At 46.2% G+C, this 19,608-nt stretch overlaps 1 protein-coding gene across 1 annotated transcript in view; it reads right to left on the bottom strand.

Moving 5' to 3' along the window:
- Window positions 1-15,919, bottom strand: part of RUNX1 (RUNX family transcription factor 1) — a 242,621-nt gene extending 226,702 nt beyond the window's left edge. The window contains exons 1-2 of the mRNA XM_082654955.1: window positions 15,862-15,919; window positions 15,618-15,734 (exon numbers count right to left, since the gene is read on the bottom strand). Coding sequence (XP_082511081.1) covers window positions 15,618-15,675 — 58 coding nt within the window. The 5' untranslated portion in view covers window positions 15,676-15,734; window positions 15,862-15,919. The remainder of the gene's footprint in view (window positions 1-15,617; window positions 15,735-15,861) is intronic.
- Window positions 15,920-19,608: the final 3,689 nt, after the last annotated feature.

Below are 19,608 nucleotides of genomic sequence, written 5' to 3' on the forward strand. Positions count from 1 at the left end.
AATCATGGACGCTTTTAGTTTCTGCTCTTAGTTATGGGGTATATGACTGACTGCCCTGCTCTCAGGCTCCTTGCTCATGGACTGTTAGTTTCTGTGGACGGCTTGAACCAGCACGAGGGGGCTGAGGTGGGACCAGGGTTCAAACTAGGTGTAGGAGTAAAAACATGTAGCAGAGGGTCAACTCGTTACATCTTTTTATTTCCTTGGTCCATAAATAAATGGGAATTGACCATAGTGCACTGGTTCCTAAGGGTTCCCTGGAGCAGTGTTTCTCAAACAGGGTGATTGTAGCCCTTGGGAGACATTGGGCCATGTGTGCAGACAGTTTTGGTTGTCACATCTTGGAGAGGCGGTGCTACTGGCATCTAGTAGGTGCAGGTCTGGGTCACGGCTACACATCCTGCGATATACAGGCCCCCTCAACGAAGAATGAGCCCATCCCCCATGTCAACATTGGTGAGCTTAATTCAAGGCAAATTCTCAGCCTGCATGATGTCAGATGCCTTCCTTAAAACACCAGAGCTGACAGATCTCAGGCACCTGCTTCCTAGTTTTACAGGGACTAGAAGATCAGGGTGCAAGGGCGCACACAACCCCAGTGGAGACCGCGAATCAGCCCGAGGCTCCTTCTGTCACACTCCACGCCTCGCCCCGTACGTCAGTCATTCACTGCCAGCAGCACGGAGGCATTAGATGCCCACGTGCGGTCACATGAACGACAGGATCAGGGTTCACTTTTGGGATTTGGGTTGCCATAGTGTGTAAAGAGGGAAACAGGAAAATCAAGCAGAACGGTGTCTAATGATAAAAAGCAAGTCAGGTGGAAAGGAAAAGCGCTTTACAATCGGTAGAATCAACTCGAAGTGTCCCGTGTGTCAGGCAGCCCTCTGGTGCTCCTAACTCAGTCCTCACGACAGTGTCTAAGGTGGCATCATCGACATTGTCACTCTGTACAGATGAGAAAAGCGAGGCCCAGAGTGGGGAGGCTGTCTGCCCATAGGATGGGAGTTGGGTAAAGCAGAGAGAATACACGCTTCCCATGGGCTCAGCCTCCTACAAGCTGTATGGCCTGGGTGGCTTTTAGTCTATTTTACTTATTTTATTTTTAAACATTTTAATCTATTTTTTTATTCAAAATTGTAATATTTTTATTTTATTTTATGTTTTAGTTATTGTTTTACTTAATTTTTATTTTATATTATAGTTGACTTACAATATTGTGTTAATTTCAGGTGTACAGCAAAGTGATTCAGTTACACATACATATCCTTTCTTTTTCAGGTTCTTTTCACATATAGGTTATTACAGAATATTTTATATTCCTTTTTTTAATCAACTGGGGATTAAGAGCTGTATTTATCTCACAACGGTTTTTGATTAAAAGGGATGATGGAGGGGATGTGCCTGATACATTGTAAGCACTTGGAGAATGTTAGTTGTACTTGTCATTATTGATAAACAACAATGTAACTTAATTATCTAATGTGAAGACCAGAATCTTTCCCAGCAAGAGTGTGAAGGAGGCAGGATGCAACTGGGGGAGGGGCCTCCCTCCCTATCTCCCTTGGTGTGGACTTTTCCAGAACCCATGGCCGGGCCCGGGCCGCAAGGGTTGTCCAGGCTCACGTGAGGCCGCGGGGTAAAGGTCCCTCTCTGTTTTTTTACTCTTTCAGGCTGTGTGATCTTTACAGAAAAGCAGACTAGCGAGAGGAGGCTGTTCAGAAACAACTCCAACTACTTCTGTGTAAATGACCTGCTGGATTCTAAACTGACTTGTCCCTGTTGGGGGTGAGATGTGTCCCACAAAATGGTGGGAGGCCACTGTGGGCAGGTCAGCTTGGACCTGAGGCCAGGACTCCCCAGAAGGAACCAAAGCCTGAGTAAAGGTCAAGTGGAACTCACAGAGCAAAGATGGAAGAGGGAAGGAGGGAAGTGGGGCTGGGACAGACCAGGCCTTGGGGTGTATGCAGAGGGTGCTAAATAAGTACGGCAAGGGTGTTTTCTGAGTCACAAGAACTTCCCAACTATAACATTCAGTTTATACCACGGAGTTTTTGTTTCCCTGCGTACTTTGCACAGGGAAAGCGAGTCTCACACAAGGTTGCCTTTCTAAAGGAGCTTTCTTAGTTTATTATTAGTTTTACCTCGAAGAATAATTAGCAGGAGCGCCTTTTAATTTGTTCCCATTGAGACGTTTGCATAACAATTAGAGGCTGGTGGCTCTCCCTGTTTCTAGGCGAGCAGGGGACTCTTGCGGGGCTGGCTGGGACCTGGCTTTGTTGCAGGGTTGGGGGGGGGCATGTGATTAATTATTCCGTCCTTTGCCACGTGGAGCTCGAGGAGAAAGGGAAGGAACTTTCTGAGACTCTGTGGTCACTCGCTGGAGAATAACCAGATGAGAAATGCCTTTTGTACAAATAAGGTTGGAGAGAAAAAAAGAAAACCTCAAACCCACCTACTTGAGAAAAGGATTTGTAATGATGTCAGAGGGCTGGTGACATGGACTTTTGAAATTGCAGATGTTTCTGCAGAAGGATGGAGAGATGATTCCCAAAGGCCCATCAGTGAGTGGGTCTCTGGCTTTGCAATTGAGGACTTTGTGATGTGAAGGGTTCTGTTGACAGGAGGGCGTGAGGCCACTTTTACTATCAACTGCTTCCAGGTGGAATTTTTATCCAAGCCATGGGAATAACTGGATGTGGGTGTTTGCTGGGGACCTTGCTGAAAACCCTGGCCGGGGTCAAGGTCCTGACAGGCTCCCAGGGGCTCCCCGGCATCCTGGAAGATGGACTCCCGTATGAGGCCCCTGATTTTGGTGGGGGAGGGGTCATTCCATGGGTTCTTCTGTATGTGGGTCCCAGGACATGGACAAGGATGGGGCCAGAGAGGCATCTCGGGCACAAAATGTCTCTCCAAGTCATGTGAGAGCAGGGTGAGCCTTACAGGACCCTGAGAGTGAGCGCCTCCTAAAGGTTTTTGGGGGAAGTGCCTCGCTGAATCAGTCTTACCCCAGATGGACTGCCAGACTGACAAACTGGCAACTAGCTGGTAGGAAGATAGGCTTAGCCATGGTCTCCCTCCACCCTCACCCCCAGCCAGCATTTCGCCATCATCTTGGGAACAGGTGATTCCGATGTACACTTCTTTGAGCACTGCTGGCTTAGAGAAGCATCCCTTGTGGACAACCCTGGAACCACCAGGATGTCTCCCTTGGGGGGCTGCTCTGATGGGGAGGGGCTATGAGGATGAAACTAGTGGTCAGGGGAGCCAATGACACCGACGTCGGGGACGTAAAGCCACCGAATGCATCTAGAATCATGCGAGCAGTCCAGGACGGTGAACTTGACAGTGGACAGTGGCCTCAGCTTGAGGCCACCTGAGGTTCAGCCCCCCCAATAGTGTCACTTGCTGTCCAGGGCCCTTGGCCAGTCTCTAACTCCACAAAGCTCAGCTCTCTTTTGTGTCAAACTGACAGAATGGTAACATCCACCCTCCTCCCTGCAGGCAGACCCTGAGCTCTGCAGAACAAACCCCTCATTTTACCAGCAGCTTAACCTCAGGCAGGTTACCTAACCTCTTCATGCCATGCTCCCCTGAATAAAATAGGATTAGTAATGAGGGTACCTACTCACAGGTTTGTGTGAAGGATTTAACGAGTTAACACAAGGAAAAGCTTGGTGCAGTGCCAGTGCTGGCACATAGCATATGCTCAATAAACACTACCGGTTGCTATGGTCCTCTTTAATATTTGTAAGCTCAGCGTCTGCCAAGGAGCGCTAAGACCATTTGTGCACTGCTGCATGGTGAGAGGAAGAGACCCAGGTCTTCATCCTGCTACATGCTGGTTCCTGGCACAGCTACAGGGCCATGTTCTGGGCTTAGCACAGGTTCCTTTCCTGCCCCACCTCCATTCTGTACACCGTCAGTGGCATTTTCCAGAGTTACCTTTACTTACTGACTTCTTCTCTGTGTCCATTGCTTCGTATATATTATCTCAAACCCTTTTGACAACCATACAAAGTAGGGATCATTGCACCCACTTCACAGGTGAGAAACCCAGGCTCTGCAAGATTGGGGAAGCAAGTGAAGTTCACACAGGCGGCCCAGTGCTGGCGAGGGGGTAGAAACGAACCCCCCGGCCCCAAAGCGCTGGGCTCCCTTCTCCCTTTCTCCCCAACCCACTCGGTGGTCAAGCCTGTCCTTCTTGTGGCCTCCCTGGCAATGACAGCTCATAGAGCAGGGCTGGGGCTCAAGAACACACGGTCCCTTCTGGAGTGGAGTTGATACTTCAACACCTATGGGGGGATGGGGGAGGGATGGAGTGGGAGGTTAAGGTTATATAAAAGCTATTATATATGGAAGGGATAAACAACAAGGTCCTACTGTATAGCACAGGGAACTATATTTAGTATCCTATGATAAACCATAATGGAAAAGAATTTAAAAAAAGAATGTATGTGTATATATATATATATATATATATATATATATATATATATATATATATAAAACTGAATCACTTTGCTGTACAGCAGAAATTAACACAACATTGTAAATCAATTATACTTCAATAAAAAACCAAACCAAACAAAAAAACAAAACAAAACACATTGATTGGAGCTTCAGCTGAAGGACTCAAGGCTGCTGGTACAAGCTGAGTCCCAGCGAGCAAAACACGAAAAGTACAGGTATCTGGGGACGTCCTGACTCAAACTGAGGTATTCATGGGGGGGGGGAGGAAAAAACATCACAACTTGCCTTTTTAGTTTTTATCTTATTTTAATTTCTATTTTGGGGATGTGTTGTATACTGCACATACTATAATTATATGAGTACAGTAGTGCAGGCATGTAATTTCTAGATACATAAATGTGCATAGGTTTGGGGACATGCTAAATCAGTTTTACTTATGTTTGGCGTGATCAGAAGAGTTTGGAAATGACCGTCTTGCTGCTCAGCAGTTCCTGGTCCACTTGGAAGCCGCTTCGCTGAGCTGAGTACATCAGGGGAAGAGATGCCAATGGAATCTCTAAGGCATGAGAATTGAACACCGGCTCGTGTGTGTGTGTGACAGAGACAGAGACAGAGAGACAGAGAGACAGAGAGAGGGCTTTATCTCTCTTGAGGGAGGCCACTTCCGAGTGTAAGAGCTTTGAATCCAGAGTGCTGTGAAGATAGATATCCCTAATGGGAATTGTAGCTGGGTTCAAATTTGGTCTGAAGACAGCAACTGCACACGTCCCAGGGGTTCCCTTGAGAGCTGGTCTCCGCACCCTCTGTGTGAATGCGCTTGCGTCCTCTTCTGCTGGTCGTTCAGATTTCACGAGAGATTCTCATCAAAACCAACCTGCTTAACTGGACACTTGCCTAAGGGGGACGGTGGGCACATGGTGGGTGCTTTGCTAAGGCAGTGCTGGGTTTCCGGGTAAGAGAGGACACCCAAACCACAGGGCAGGAAAGAGCGTCCAGCCTGCACCAGTGAGGCTGTTCCGTTCCTGACACATACCTACAGCAGTTCTTCTGGGCTGTGGGCTCTGCATAAATTGTCTACCTGATGTTTCCACACAGAGAAAGGGACTTGGCCTGTCAAGAGCTGTGACTAAGGCAAAGGAATGGAGCGTGATTAGGAGAGATGTCCCCAAGTGGAATCAGTCTGCCAAGTCCAGTGTCTGCAAAACTCTAGGGTCAGGAGGAGAGCTGACCCATTTTCTGGTTCTGACTCAGGTACTGACCAGTGGTGGGACCTTGGACAAGGAAATGTCTGTGGTGCCCTAAGGCAGAGAGATGTCTAAGATGATTCCAGCCACATATATATAACTATAACTATATATATATATATATAACTATTACTATATATATATATATATAGTTATATACAGTTATATAGTTTCAGATGCCAACTGAGACTATATAGAGTTATATAGAGAGAACACACACACATAACTTAGAAAGTATCACACGGGACAATGTCTCATAGTTTACATGTCTTGTAGTTCATTTGTTATTTAAACAGATTCATCCACCTCTAGGATACAATTATTTCTTTGTTTTGAACACAATCTAGAGGGAAGCATGTAGGAGGTGTTGCTTTTTTTTTTTTAACATGAAGTAATGATGTGGGATGATTGGCAGTTGAACAGAATTTCCCTTGTTGGCATTTGTACTTCTTTATACGACCCCACCCGCTTCGCAGTCCTAATATTTGTTTAAGGTTGTTCAGTGATTGTTCCTCTCCTCTCGGACTTTGAGAGTCATAGCCATTCTGATCTTTATGAATGGCAGAGTCGATAATAATAAAACAGCAGTGTGAGTTTCTGTTCATACCCATCAATGCCTAGATCATTTCGTTTTTGCCCAATGGTTCCGTGTTGCTCAGGCTGGATTGCAAAGGGCAGAGACAAGAGAGCAAACTCATAAAAGATGCGGCTATTCTTTCCCTTCCTCCTAATTCCTCCAGACCCTTGCATGTATATATATTTATATGCAGTTTCAGGGTTTACAAACTGTACACTTTCAAAGCGGGTTAATGTCAAGTTCAGCTGTGACTGTTAGCAAGGTGGATAGGGCTGCACAGATGCAGCCTGCAGATGGTGTGGAATGAGGGGCCTCGTGTACGTAGTTCAAAGTGCAAACAGAAGCTGCGTAATAAAGCAGCAAACTGTGGTTGGCATTGAAACTGCTCCTGGAAACATGGTGCCCTAACTCATGTATTTTAGTCTACATTCTCTTTTGCACGTTTTGAAGTTGTAATAAGAAATAAACATCAAAGCCTATAGATGTCAGGATATTTTGTGTGTAGAAAATGGAAATTATTCCTCCCCTGAGCAATAAGAGATTTTCTGATGACCTCCCTTAAAGATTTTCTGCTTAGCCTCCCTTAAAAAACTCACCCACAACAGCCTATGACCACCAAACAGCGTGCAGTGTGCTCAGGGTTCTGACTTTATTTTTACTGAATTATAGTTGATTTACAATGTTGTGTTAGTTTCAGGTGTACAGCAAAGTGATTCCATTTTGCATGTATATCTATATAGGTATTCTTTTCCAGATTATTTTTCATTATAGGTTATTACAAGATATTGAATATAGTTCCCTGTGCTATGCAGTAGGTCCTTGTTGTTTATCTATTTTATATACAGCAGTGTGTATCTGTTAATCCCAGGGTTCTGACTTTTGTTTTCTTTTTTTAACATATCCCTATTCAGCAACCTGACTACTGCAATATTCTCTAGATCGGTCTTCAGGATCTACTACTAATGAAAAAATCTGAATTCCTACACATTTTCAGAAAAACTGAAGTGCTCCTCAGGACCAATATAGCTCTCAAGGAGAAGAAGAGACAGAGGCTTGCTTTGAGGTCCCAGGATATATTGGATTTATTGCTCATATCTTATAATTTTGTTCCCTATCAGAGATCAGGAAAGGTTTATTTTAGGAGTCCTAGCCTTCACAGAGGACATCCGAAAGACCAGGAGTAAAAGCCAGATGGTTGGCAGGGAAGGTAAGCAGGAGTTTTGCAAAATGTTGGAGTAACTTATTTCTCCCAATGGACACGGTTTCAAGACTTAAGTTGAGTTGTTAACTTTGCATCAGTTTAGCACAGGCTGCAAGTTTACACAAAAAAGCGTCAGACTTGAAATCAGCAGAGCCATTGAACAAGCCCAACTAGCCAACTGCGATTTCCATTTTGGGTGACATTTTACCTTGAGGGCCCCTAAAATGTCTGGGGGAGCCCACTGTTTAAAAAGAAGTCCATCTGAAAATAGCCACAGAAGGACCACGGGCTGGTAGGGCAGTGCTGTCCACGAAAGCAATGATCCTCAAGGAATACTAAGCTTGCAGCAAAGCAAAACGAAAGCTTTACACTGTTTCTTATTTCAGGGAAAAACTGAATAAAGGCTTTTTTTTTTTTTTTTTTTTTTTTTTTTAAGGCATTGACTTGTAGGGAGGTAGATTTGTATCCAGACTCAGGAAGTAGACAGGCCAGTAACTATGAAGCAGAAATAATCTGTAACTTGCGGAAATACAAGTTATGAATGTGTTCTATCTCCCACATAGAGCGATATTATCTGGTTGTCGTATTTCAGTCAAAGGTAAAAACATCTTTAGGTAAATTTAAGGAGGGCGACTTAAAAGAAAATTTCCCTCAAGAAATTCTGTAGAAAGAATTCTCTTAAAAAAATATGTAGGGCTTCCCTGGTGGCTCAGTGGTTGAGAGTCGGCCTGCCGATGCAGGGGACACGGGTTCATGCTCCGGTCCGGGAAGATCCCACATGCCGCGGAGCGGCTGGGCCCGTGAGCCATGGCTGCTGAGCCTGCGCGTCCGGAGCCTGTGCTCCACAACGGGAGAGGCCACGACGGTGAGAGGCCCGCGTACCGCAAAAAAAAAAAAAAAAAAAAAAAAGATGTAGAGTGTGGGCTGTGGGGTTTTGAGAATTCAAAAGAGTGAGGAAGAGATAAAAGGAAACTAGTTATAGTTAGTATTGATGTATCCTAACAGATACATCAATCCCGGGGCCAGGTGTAGTGGTTCACATACAAGCCACACTCCTGTCCATACAAGGCTGGCTGTTTTTCTTTCCTAACACTGTGGGAGTCAAGTGTGCTTCTGGGTTTTGACCCTGAAAATAGGTGTAACCCTGGCTCCCCTTTAACCAGCTCCCTGCTCCGCCCCCTCCCATCTCCTGCCTGTTTTGCTTTCAGTAAGTCAAGAATAAAAGGGGCCAGGGGAGGGATAAATTAGGAGCTTGGGATGAACAGATTCACACTACTATATATAAAACAGATAAACAGCAAGGACCTACTGTATAGCACAGGGAACTATATTCAATACCTTGTAATAAACTATAATGGAAAAGAATCTGAAAAAGGATATATATATTCTCTATATATCATATATATATATAATATATATATATAGTATGTATGCATATAACTGAGTCACTTTGTTGTATACCTGAAACTAACACAACATTGTAAATCAATTACACTTCCAAAAAAAAAAGACCTTTGCTTGAAGGTGACTTCATTTTCTTCCATAAAGCAAAAAAAAAAAAAAATAAAAGAAGAAGAAAAAAGAAAGAAAGAAAGAAAGGATAAATATCACCCTCTCCCCCACCCCCAGCATCCACCTGCAACTTCTAAGAAGGACTGAAGGAGGAACTTCGAGTTTCTCTGCATGTATTTTCAAAGCACTGTCCACATGGAAAACATAGGAGGTGAGATGTCACCTGGAAAAAGCAGGCTATCTGCCTGGAAGCAGTCTGACAAGCCACAAGTCCACTGTCCTAGGCTTCTTCCCGCTAGAGACCCTGTGCCATTGTTCTGGCCTATGAGATACATAAGGGGGAGTTGGCAGAGAGGGGCTTCCTTCCCTGAGTAAAAAGATGGAGCTTCACAAAGAGAAGGCTTTGAAACCCCTCATCTCCTTCCCGCCTGGACAGGTCTGAGATGCAGGCATCTCACGGTGGAACCGGAACACAGGAGCATCCCGCCGTATCAGCCCTGGACCACTTACTCCCTATCCATGCCTGGCTGCTCGAGCCACCGTAGCCAAGTTTCCCGTAATGTGCAGCCAAACAGAGTTCTCACTGGTAAATCCTAGCAAGAGCTTTACGCCCTTTATGTCACTGTTAGAAAATGCAGCACTTCAGTCGGCTTTTGGATGCGTGGTTTACTTTTCCACCTGAGTTCCTTCTTTCCCTTCTCTGGCATTGTTCCGTGTTACCAGGAGCGTAAAGGGGAGAAGGATGGGGGAGAGAGATTAGGGAGCGAGAGATTCAGGAAGCTAAGAGAGGATGAGGGGATGTCTCTCCGACGAAAAGGGAAGTCTGTGTGATCCAGGGGAGTGTCCATCTTACTTGTCCAGTAGGTCAAAGGTTACGCGAGGCTTTAAACTCCGTTTCATGTTCAAGAATCACCCATAGTTCTCTGAACGCACGCCCTGATTATGTTCACAGCCTGCAAAGCTCTTAAAAGAAATGCTCCCTTTCTACCGCTCTAGGGCATCATCTTATGGGGGCAGAGGTGAACGCAGGCCGAGAAAGACACATCACTTGAGGCTTATTTTACTCAGCAAAGAGGCTGAGGCCGGGCATTGGCGGCCCCAAGGAGAAGGGACAGGGGAGCTCAAGGAACAAGAGTTTCAGAAAAAAGTGTTTTGCAAATTTTAAGGTCTGTTTCAGGCACCAGAGCAGCTTCTGGAGAGTTCTCTGAAGAGTGGGGGTTGGAAAAAACAATTTGTTTTTGAGAGAATATGGGAAAATGCTTGCCACATGTGAAATGGTAGGATAGCTGTTTCCCACCAGAAAATAAAATAATTAACAAAAAATAGTCGCTTCATGTTGTTAAACTAAGAAAATGTGTGATGCATTTTATGGTACCTCTTTCTGACACGTTTAAAGATTTCCAACAGGAACTCTGTCATTCGGAGGCAAGCTTGTCTAGAACATTATTAGCCCCTTTTGCAGAACTAAAACGAGACACAGAGATGCCTAATGACTCATCTAGGTCACTAGGAAGTTACCTGAGAAACTGAAAATTCGCTTGAGTTTCCTGTGCAGCCTCCACTCCTGCCCCCAACATGACAAGCACCCGAGGTGCCTTCACTGCTGGGCTTTGACAAATGCATGATCAGAAATGTCACCAGAAGCATGGAGCCCGGAACCTGCAGAGGGTCACCGGGTGAAGTGGCTTTTTCATTAAGAAGGGCCTTCAGTAGAGTAAAGCGATACCAGGACCTCAAGGAGGAGAAACTTCTGTCAAGATTCCAATACAACACACCCCAGTTAGCCTCAATATTGAAAAGCTAAGCCCGTGGAGTTACGTAAAGAGGCCTTGCTCTTCCTCTGTCCTCTTTTTGGTTACTAACAAGTAGAACAAGGGTAACATGGTGTTGAAGAGGTGGACCTCCCACACCCCACTGTGGTCCTGCTGCCCCACCTCTGCCCTGGGTGGACCCTCACCTAGACCCCCCTTCCCTCCCTTCTTGACTCTGACCTTCCACACCATCTCCTCCCCAACCCCTGGGACTCTGTCTCCAGGGAGCCTCCCCCGGGGTCCCCCCACGGCCTCATGACTTCTCCTTTCTGAGAGTAGACAGCTCTGACTGAGCGTCATCTTAGGAAACTGAACATCAGTAGCCACGGCTGACATTAGCTGCCCGTTATAGTCATGACTGTGCTGAGCACTTCACACTGGGTGCTTAGTTCAGTCCACGCAGGTACGTTAACGATAGGTCCTACTACTATCCTCGCTTTATACACGAGGAAACCAAAGCTCAAGAGAGAAGCTGCTCTTTGGGAAAAGCCAGAAAAATGGAAAAGATAGCAAAGGGCATCACTGTCCTGAGTCTGTGCCTGCCCCTCATTCAGCCCCTGCGCCTTCTCTTTCTGGTCCTGGCAGCTTTTACAAACTCCTGGGCTCTGTCCTCTAGACCGACACCCGCAAGCGTTTCCCTATTAGATTCTGCACGTGCAGTGGCCCTGGAGCCTCCCTCTGCCCCAGCATCACTTTCTTTCTCAGTAAAGGGGCAGATCTTTTCAGAGTACACATTTCAGATCTATTTCAAGAGAAGAGAGAAATCTCCTGGCTATGAATTTGCTTCCAAAGCTCTTCAAGTCTTCTTGCTGGTTAGATCCTGGCTCAGCTGCTCCTTCTGAAGTTGCTTCTGTCCCTGGTGGCTCACTGTGCCGGCCCTTAGAGTGTGGGCAGGTGCGGGGCCTCCTGTGGCCTGTCCCCCACCCCCAAGGGGGGAGTGTGTCCTGGGAAGGTTTGGAATTACAGGGACGATCCCTGGGGAAGAGGCAGAGCTAAGGAGGTGGTGTCTTTTGGGGGACTGAGTTTTGCTCTTTTAAAGCTTAAACATTTCAAAATCACCTTGTCATTTTCAAAGGTTTCTTAGCATGCAAAGGAACTAAATGGCAAAGGCTATGATTGTGAGTTTAGCTAGATTTTAACACCTTTTTTTCCCCCTCAGTTTCAAAATGTGTGGGCAGTTTCAGAATGCAAAGCTGCATCTCACATGGGGGAGCTGGGGTCTGATTCTTCCACATCCAGGAGGGCACTTAGGAAAAGTACAGGTTCCTGGTGGGTCAGAGGGAATCAGATTTGCTAACACACACTGTTAGGGACTGAACTGTGTCCTCCCCAAGTTCATACTTGAAGTCCTAACTCCTAGTACTTCAGAAGGTGACTGTATTCGGAGATTGGGCTTTTACAGAGAAAATTAAGATTAAACGAGGTCCTTCGGTTGTGCTCTAATGCAATATGACTAGTGTCCTTGTAAGAAGAGGAAATTATGACATAGGTAAATACAAAGGAAGACCGTCTGAGGACATGGAGAAGATGGCCTTCTACAAGCCAAAGAAAGAAGCCTCAGAAGAAACCAACCTCCTGACACCTTGAAACCTTCCAAAAAACAAAGCTACACCAGGATTCACCATGAGATTTCTGACTTCCAGGATCATGAGACAGCCCACCTCTGTGGTTGAAGCCACTCAGTCCGCGGTAGTTTGTTACGGCAGCCCTAGCAAACTAATACAGTTTTCACACAGTGTCTGATACCCAGTTAAATCGACGGCTTTCTGTGATCTTAAAACTTCAGCAGAGCCAGAAGTGCCTTCATAAATATTTCTCTGAAAAAAAGTGGCAAACCGAGGCTCACAGAGAAGCACGCTTCACACGTGCAGCCTTGGATCCTGCAATTCCTTTTGAGAGATGCCTCAAGAAGACAGCGGAGAGTCAGCCCCGCTGAGATTTTTACCTGTGGTTCTAGGAACTCGGAGGCATATTAGCATTCAGGCTTTGCATAGACCACTAAGCCACTTCTAAGAACAAGGCTACCTGAGGCATTTTGCAAAAAACATACGTGCCGATGCTCTTCCTCTCTAAGCCTACCGCAGCTCTGAGGGCCCACACGTGGTACCCCTCCAGGAGACCCAAGTTTGGGTCCTGCAGAGACTTCACGCCATGAACCACGTGGAATCACGCAAGGGAATTTCAACCACACCTCGTCTTCTTGCCTGAGCACATTCAGTGAGAAGCCGGTGCAGTGGGACAGAAAGAGAGCGGCCTTCTCTGTGGTAGACCACACTTGTTTTGCATGCCAGGCTCTCAGACTCTCGCTTGCCTTGTCACACAGAAGGGAACAATAGTTTGCTGGGCGCCACGCTTCTTTTTCCCCTCCATTTCCACATGGGTATCTTGCTAAAAATGAGTTACGGGTTTCCTCCTGTGAGAATTGCATGCACTGATAAAAGACCATCCCAGGAACAAAACAAAATGTTTTCCCCGCTCGCTCGGAGCTGCAGCTGGGGAGGGCACAGACACTTTAAATTACAGGCAGTGAGAAATGACCACAGTGCTGGGAGCCGCTGATGGCCGGGCTGGGGAAACAGGGGTACCAACTCGGGGGAGAACACTCTGTTAGAGAGGAGGGCGATTCTTCTAGCATCACACTCTGAGGCACTACCCACATAGCACCAAATGCCATGACATTCTGCCACCTTTCCAGCTCAGATGAGTGGTGTGGACAGCTAACGCAGACAATGTAAACCCTTGGCTTGACAAATCACCTAGATAAAGTGAGCTGTGAAAATGGCCAAGATTTCACTTTGATTCGTTGAAATTCAATCTCAATATTATATTCTTGAGTTAGAGATTATGAGAGGCCCCGAGTTCCTTGGAGAGGAAGGAGTGAAAAGACCTTTTCCCACGAGCCCTTCTCGGTCTTGCTTGGGGTCCTGGGGTCCGCTCCATTTTGCCCCCTTGAAAGCTAACTGCCACTGGTTCCTAACCTGGGGCGGGCTGGTGACTGTCCTGGGGACACAGAGGCTGTGGGGCTGCGTTAGAGGCTGAGCTCCCTGTCTTTCCCGGCATCTGAGCAGGTCACCGGGTCCCCTCATTATCTCTGTTGTCTGACCAGTAAGGACAGAAGGCAGGCCAGCACTGCACACAGAAATCCAATCTATTACCCAGTGGAATGTTGAAAACTTTCCTGAACCTGCCTTCCTGAGTTGATAGAATAGGAAACAATCATCGTTTGGAGGGGGTATTGAAAGCAGAGTCGAAGCAGGAAGATCTTTTTTTTTTTGTCTGTTATTCTACAAATATTGCTTCCTTGCTTGTTAGCGGCCTAGAGGAAATGCAGCGAGAGCCGTCCACAGCTTCTCACCAGCGGCCGGCGTTTCGGCCCATCGCCGCGAGGATGTGTGACTCATACGCATCGCATGATTCAACTTCACTAAAATGTCCTCAGCTGCCAGTAAAGAAGCACTCGAAAACCCTTTAATTTGAAGCTTTGAATCGGTTAATGACTTGCTTTCTTCTCCGTCTGAAATCCTACTGTCCCCCAGCACACACACACACACACACACACAGATCTTTGTCAAGTGTTTAAATTTCAGAGACCCGGAAACATAGAGGCTCTGTGACATCCACAATAGCGTTTGTTGTGACAAAGTGGCTGGCAGCCCTCTGCATTCTTCGGCTCACTTGGCTTGATGAATAAATAATGAGTCACAGACGCTATTTGGGTGCGCGCGAGAGTTTGTAGCCAGAAAATTAATTATTTCCCCATCCCATCCATCCCACTCCATCCCAGCTCTGCCAAACCATGAAGCCACACTCCACAGGCACTGGTCAGAGTGCTTGCCCCGGCACACGGCAATGCCTCCGTGACATTTCTCTGTTATTATTTGTGTTGGTTTAGGCGCGGCCCTATATTCCCAGCAAAGATACACAGAACGCACATGCACACACACGTACTCATACACTCAGAGCTCAACCCCAGCTCTGTGTATTTCAAGAAGCTGGTTGCAAAAATGCAGACAGGTATCCCACAGTAGCTGCTCCTATTAGGAAACGGGTAATCTAATGACTTCAGCTGCCACAAACGCTTGACTTAGGCAACTTTTTCATTGCTCTTGGCGAGAGAAACCTCTGTACCCTTTGCTTTCTTTCTCTCTCAGAAGAAGCCGGCTGCCTCTTTGCACTGAGGCTGCAAGGACTAACCCAGCATGGCCCCATCCTAGGGTTTTCGACCTACACGAGTCTGCCCAGCTCCTGTTCTCTCTGCCTTTTGGAGACAACTGACTTGCTACTTGGTCCCTGCTGTTCCCGCCCGGGCTGTGAGCCTACCTCCGCCTCTGCCCTACGCTGGCACCGGCCCTCCTGGCTGGCCGTGCACGAGCCCACTGAAGCCCGGGACAGGCTGGCATGTGGGGCATACTGCACGCCCAGCGCAGAACAACTCAGCCACAGTCATCCCAGGCAAGGGGCGACCGAAGAAAACCCAGAGAGCTTCCTGCAAACGTTCTAACCTCTAGGATTTTAATCCGGAGCAGCCCAACTCACTTGCACTTGACAAAGTTCTCACCCACCGACTGAACCCTTCAACAGCTCAACTAAGTATTTATGAGAACATTTCTGAAGAGGGGCCATCTGATGAAGAAGTAATCCAATAGTCTTGAAATCATATGCCCGAGTCTGAATTCCTCCTATCCCAGACAGACAGGGCACCGGCAGGGGCTCTCTCTGCACCAAGTTACAACAGGCTGCCACTTCATTACCAGCAACGCTGAGCAAAAGTAGATATGAAAAGCCCAGAGCGTACTCACCTCTCATGAAGCACTGTGGGTATGAAGGAAATGACTCAAATATGCTGTCTGAAGCCATCGCTTCCTCCTGAAAAGGTACCTTCTTCTGAAGGCGGGGGATTCAATGATTTCTTTTACCTTAAGAACGAAAACCCAAGAAAGGTCACTGTTTTAACCTCACCCCCAACCATGGTTTCCTACGGCTCCTTTTCTCCCCCCCCTCGACGCCTCTGGGGCTCCCTGAGCCTTATGAAAAAGAATGTACCTTTGCGAAGACAAATATTCAAATTGGTAACGATTTTAAAAAAAAAAAAAAAGCGGCGTCTTGGCTGTGGGTTGATGATGTTCAGAACTCTGCGAAACCCTGTGGTTTGCAGTCAGTGTGATTCGTCCTGCTTACTGACCACTATGCCGGGCTCAGACTTCTGACACTGCCAGGCTACCCAACTTGTGGTTCTGTGGTTGTTTATGAGGCCCAAAGAAGTTTTCACACAACCCAAATTACAAATTTAACTGTTCCCCTTTCCACAGCCCATCTTAATTGGTTCTTGCCAATCATGTGACTTCAGTGATGTCAATTCTTTTTTTTTTTTTTTTACTTTCTGAGCAATGCCCTTCCTTCCCTCCACCTGCCCTCCCCCCCGGGTGGTGCAAGAAAATAGCCGAGTAGACTTTGCGAGAGAGAGAGAGAGAGAGAGAGAGAGAGAGAGAGAGAGAGAGAGAGAGAGAGAGAGAGAGAGGACTGTAGAAGAAAGTGACTCAGTCTCTTATTTTATCAATGGTCTTTGCTGATTTAGTACAACTTGAGTCCTGTTGTTGTTATTTGTGGTTTTGGGAACTCCTGATTATTTTGATAAAGATTTCATTGCTGCTTATTCAATAGTAATTCAACCCTAGCATCGGGCTGCTGCTCAGACAGGATGTGGACCTCATCATTTAAGATGCTGGGCACTGGCTCAGGAGAATTCAGCCCTTGGTAAAGACGATCACGGCATAAGTGAAACTAGGAAAAAAAAAAAAAAAAACTAGAAGGAAATGTTTTGATGAGAGTCTGACCCCTAAGGGGGTCTAGCAACTTACTGGTATTTTAAAGCCTGCAAAAAGGAAAGCATTTTAATTTTGTGATCAAAAGACCCTTTTAATAAAACCAAAAGTTTGTGGTTTTCTTCCTGCTAACTGGACGTCTTTTCAATAAAGAGATAAAATTATAGTACTCTCTTACACACACATACACACACTTGTAACTTAGGAAGCTAAAGGAAAACAAAGAAAAGAGAGATTCTGTATTTTGGGTCCAAGCAGTGGCTATCTGGCAACTGTTTACTTTTTGTTCTCACCCATGAAAGATCGCTGTATTGCCTTTTCAACTCAAATCAGTAGGCTAATTCACACTCTAGGTAAAACTCAGCCCAGGACTACCGTAACTGTACTTTGAGAGCATTTAGAAGACCTCACAAAAGATAGAGGAACCAGAGGCGGTGATCCTCCAGAGCAAGAGGCTGATGAAAGAATATTATACAGCTCATCCTCTACCTTAGGAAGAAGACATGCCGGCTTGGAAGTGCTAAAAATAGGCTAAATTTGCACGTGGGCCAGCCATCCTGGGCGCACACATATTTATTTATTTTTCCTGCCCATTGGTTTTACCTACTAACAAATCAAATATTGATCTGAAGTTCCAAAATAAGCATCCCCTTTCCCGATAATGACTATTTCTTTTGCTCTGTTCCATATACGTCATCCACGGCATTCTGCATATAGTTTCAATGCACACGGTCAAGAGAAACTATGAGACGAGAGGTTTTAAAATGCCAACCCTGGGTTCCAAGCTGGTCTGTGATAGCCGGCAAAGGCACTCTGTAAAGTCTGTACTATCAGGACAGCTCCTGAGGGTTTCCCTTCATCTTTTCAATTGCGTCCCCACGCACCAGGGATAACACATTCAAAGGCCATGGAACAGGGTTTTTAGAAGGAATAGACATGATTTTTACTAACTCCTGTTTTGACATGAGCAGGAATTGAAACTCCAGAGACTGCTTTCTCCCAGACTCGTGTGACGTTAGCTTGGCAAAGGTTGACACCTCATTAATATTTCAAAGAGTAATAATGTGTGTATTTCTTTTATGAAGTTTATGAAGATCTCAATGTCACGCGTGTTGCGTGGAACTCTCAAGGAAAATCCTCTGTGAAGATAATTAACAGTATGTCTCTGGGCTCCCTGATAAAGTCGCGGCTGGTTAAACCCCATATCAGGTTCTTTTCTCTCTGCCACACTGAATACTGGCTGGCAGGATCCTAGGAGCTCCACGCTGTAACATGCAGCTGTCACTTCAGAGTTGGCTGAGAATTAATAACAACTTAGAAATTCGAGTGGTGATGCAGCTCAATCCTTTGGATATCTCATTTTAGGAACTCCCCAGATGATTCTAGCCTTACGTGTCCAGATGCTTGAGGGGAGGGTTTGGATGTCTCAGTTAAATGCCCAAATTCTTGGCTTTCCTCTGTGGGCCTCGTTGGAGCCAAACACGTATCTTTCCCATGGGGTCTTCGTAGGACAGGTCAAGTTTAAAGATCACAGTAAGGCTGGGATTTGCTGTGGCCTCGAGGTTTGCTGTAATCATCTGGGCTGGGGTTTCCATGGGGCACCAGGGGGCAGAGTCTGAAGGCCTGCACGCCGGCCCTGAGCTGCCTTTCTCCGGGTTATCTGACGTGACAACCAACAACAGAACTTGACGGCTCGCTGAGGCCACAGTTGGGGTTTTTCTGGGCATCCTCCAAGTCATGACGATAATAAAGACTCGCCCAGCTGGTGGTGAACTTGGCCTTCTCTCTTCCTTAGGAGCCCAAGACGAAAGGACGCATGTGTCATCAGTGAACCGCCTAGGGGGATACTCGACTGTATCTCAGCTAGAACCGTTCGGGATTCTTTAAGTTTGTGCCCTGACCCCACACCCTCTGTCCTACTTCCTTCAAGTGACTCAGACTCTGGGCTGCTGGCTTGGGAATTTTACCCAAGCGGCTACAGCAACTGTGGCTTTGCAGAGTAATTGAATGGCAGTTTGCATCCCCGCTCAGTTTGTCTACAGCTTCTATTAGGGGGGCAAATATGCTCAGGTGTCATTTTTAACGGTTCTATAAAAATACTGGCCAAGGTGGGAAGATGCACATTTGTGTAACCTCATAATTAATGTATAGGCTTCTGTGTGCGGTCCAATCCAATCCAAACATTCTGTTAGGCTTTTTCATTCCATGATTACCATACACTGTCTCTGAACGTGTTTATGGTTAAGAACATTCTCTGGCCATAAAATGGAGGCAAAGAATATCCCCCCCCTCCCAAACTGTATATAGTCTAAAATCCCAGGAGGACAAGGCTTGTCAATAATCTCTCCGCGGCACACGTTTCCATTATTTTCTAAATCTTTGTGTTCCAACAGAGGTACTATCCAGAACCTTCCATGCCATGCTGATAATAACCTCAGTGATAATTTTTAAACTGGGACATAGACGTCAGAGCTTCATGGAAGGCATATAATCTGCTCTTGGCAAATCCTAGATTTTAAAACAACTGGAGAGCTCTGCAGGCCCAAACGTTAAAGGTTTTCTCTCCTGGACCCTCGTGGTGGCGTCCCCGGTGGGGCACATCTGTCTTATGCACAAGCCCCTCTGGATAAAAGTACAATTCAAATGTAAGACTTTGTTTTATAGTCAGGCAAGAGTTTCAGTATTTATTTCTTAACCTTCTCTAGATGAAGATGTATGGCTCAATGGGGAAATAGGAAAATCGGATTTTTTAAAAAAATGCATTGAAACCAACCCGTCAACTGAAAGCCGTCTAATGGTATAAAAAGCTGTTTAATGACCAATGTTTCAAATATAAGACTTTAAACTACTTCGCTGCTCCAAGAGTGGCCTGTGGACCCGCATTACTAACGTTACACAGGAATTTGTTAGGAGTCAGAACCTTGGGCTCCCCCGCAGGCCCACTGAACCAGAATCCAGTAGCTTTATA

The sequence above is a fragment of the Grampus griseus genome (assembly GCF_964374135.1).
Source record: "Grampus griseus genome assembly, chromosome: 5".
Classification (NCBI taxonomy): Eukaryota; Metazoa; Chordata; class Mammalia; order Artiodactyla; family Delphinidae; genus Grampus; species Grampus griseus.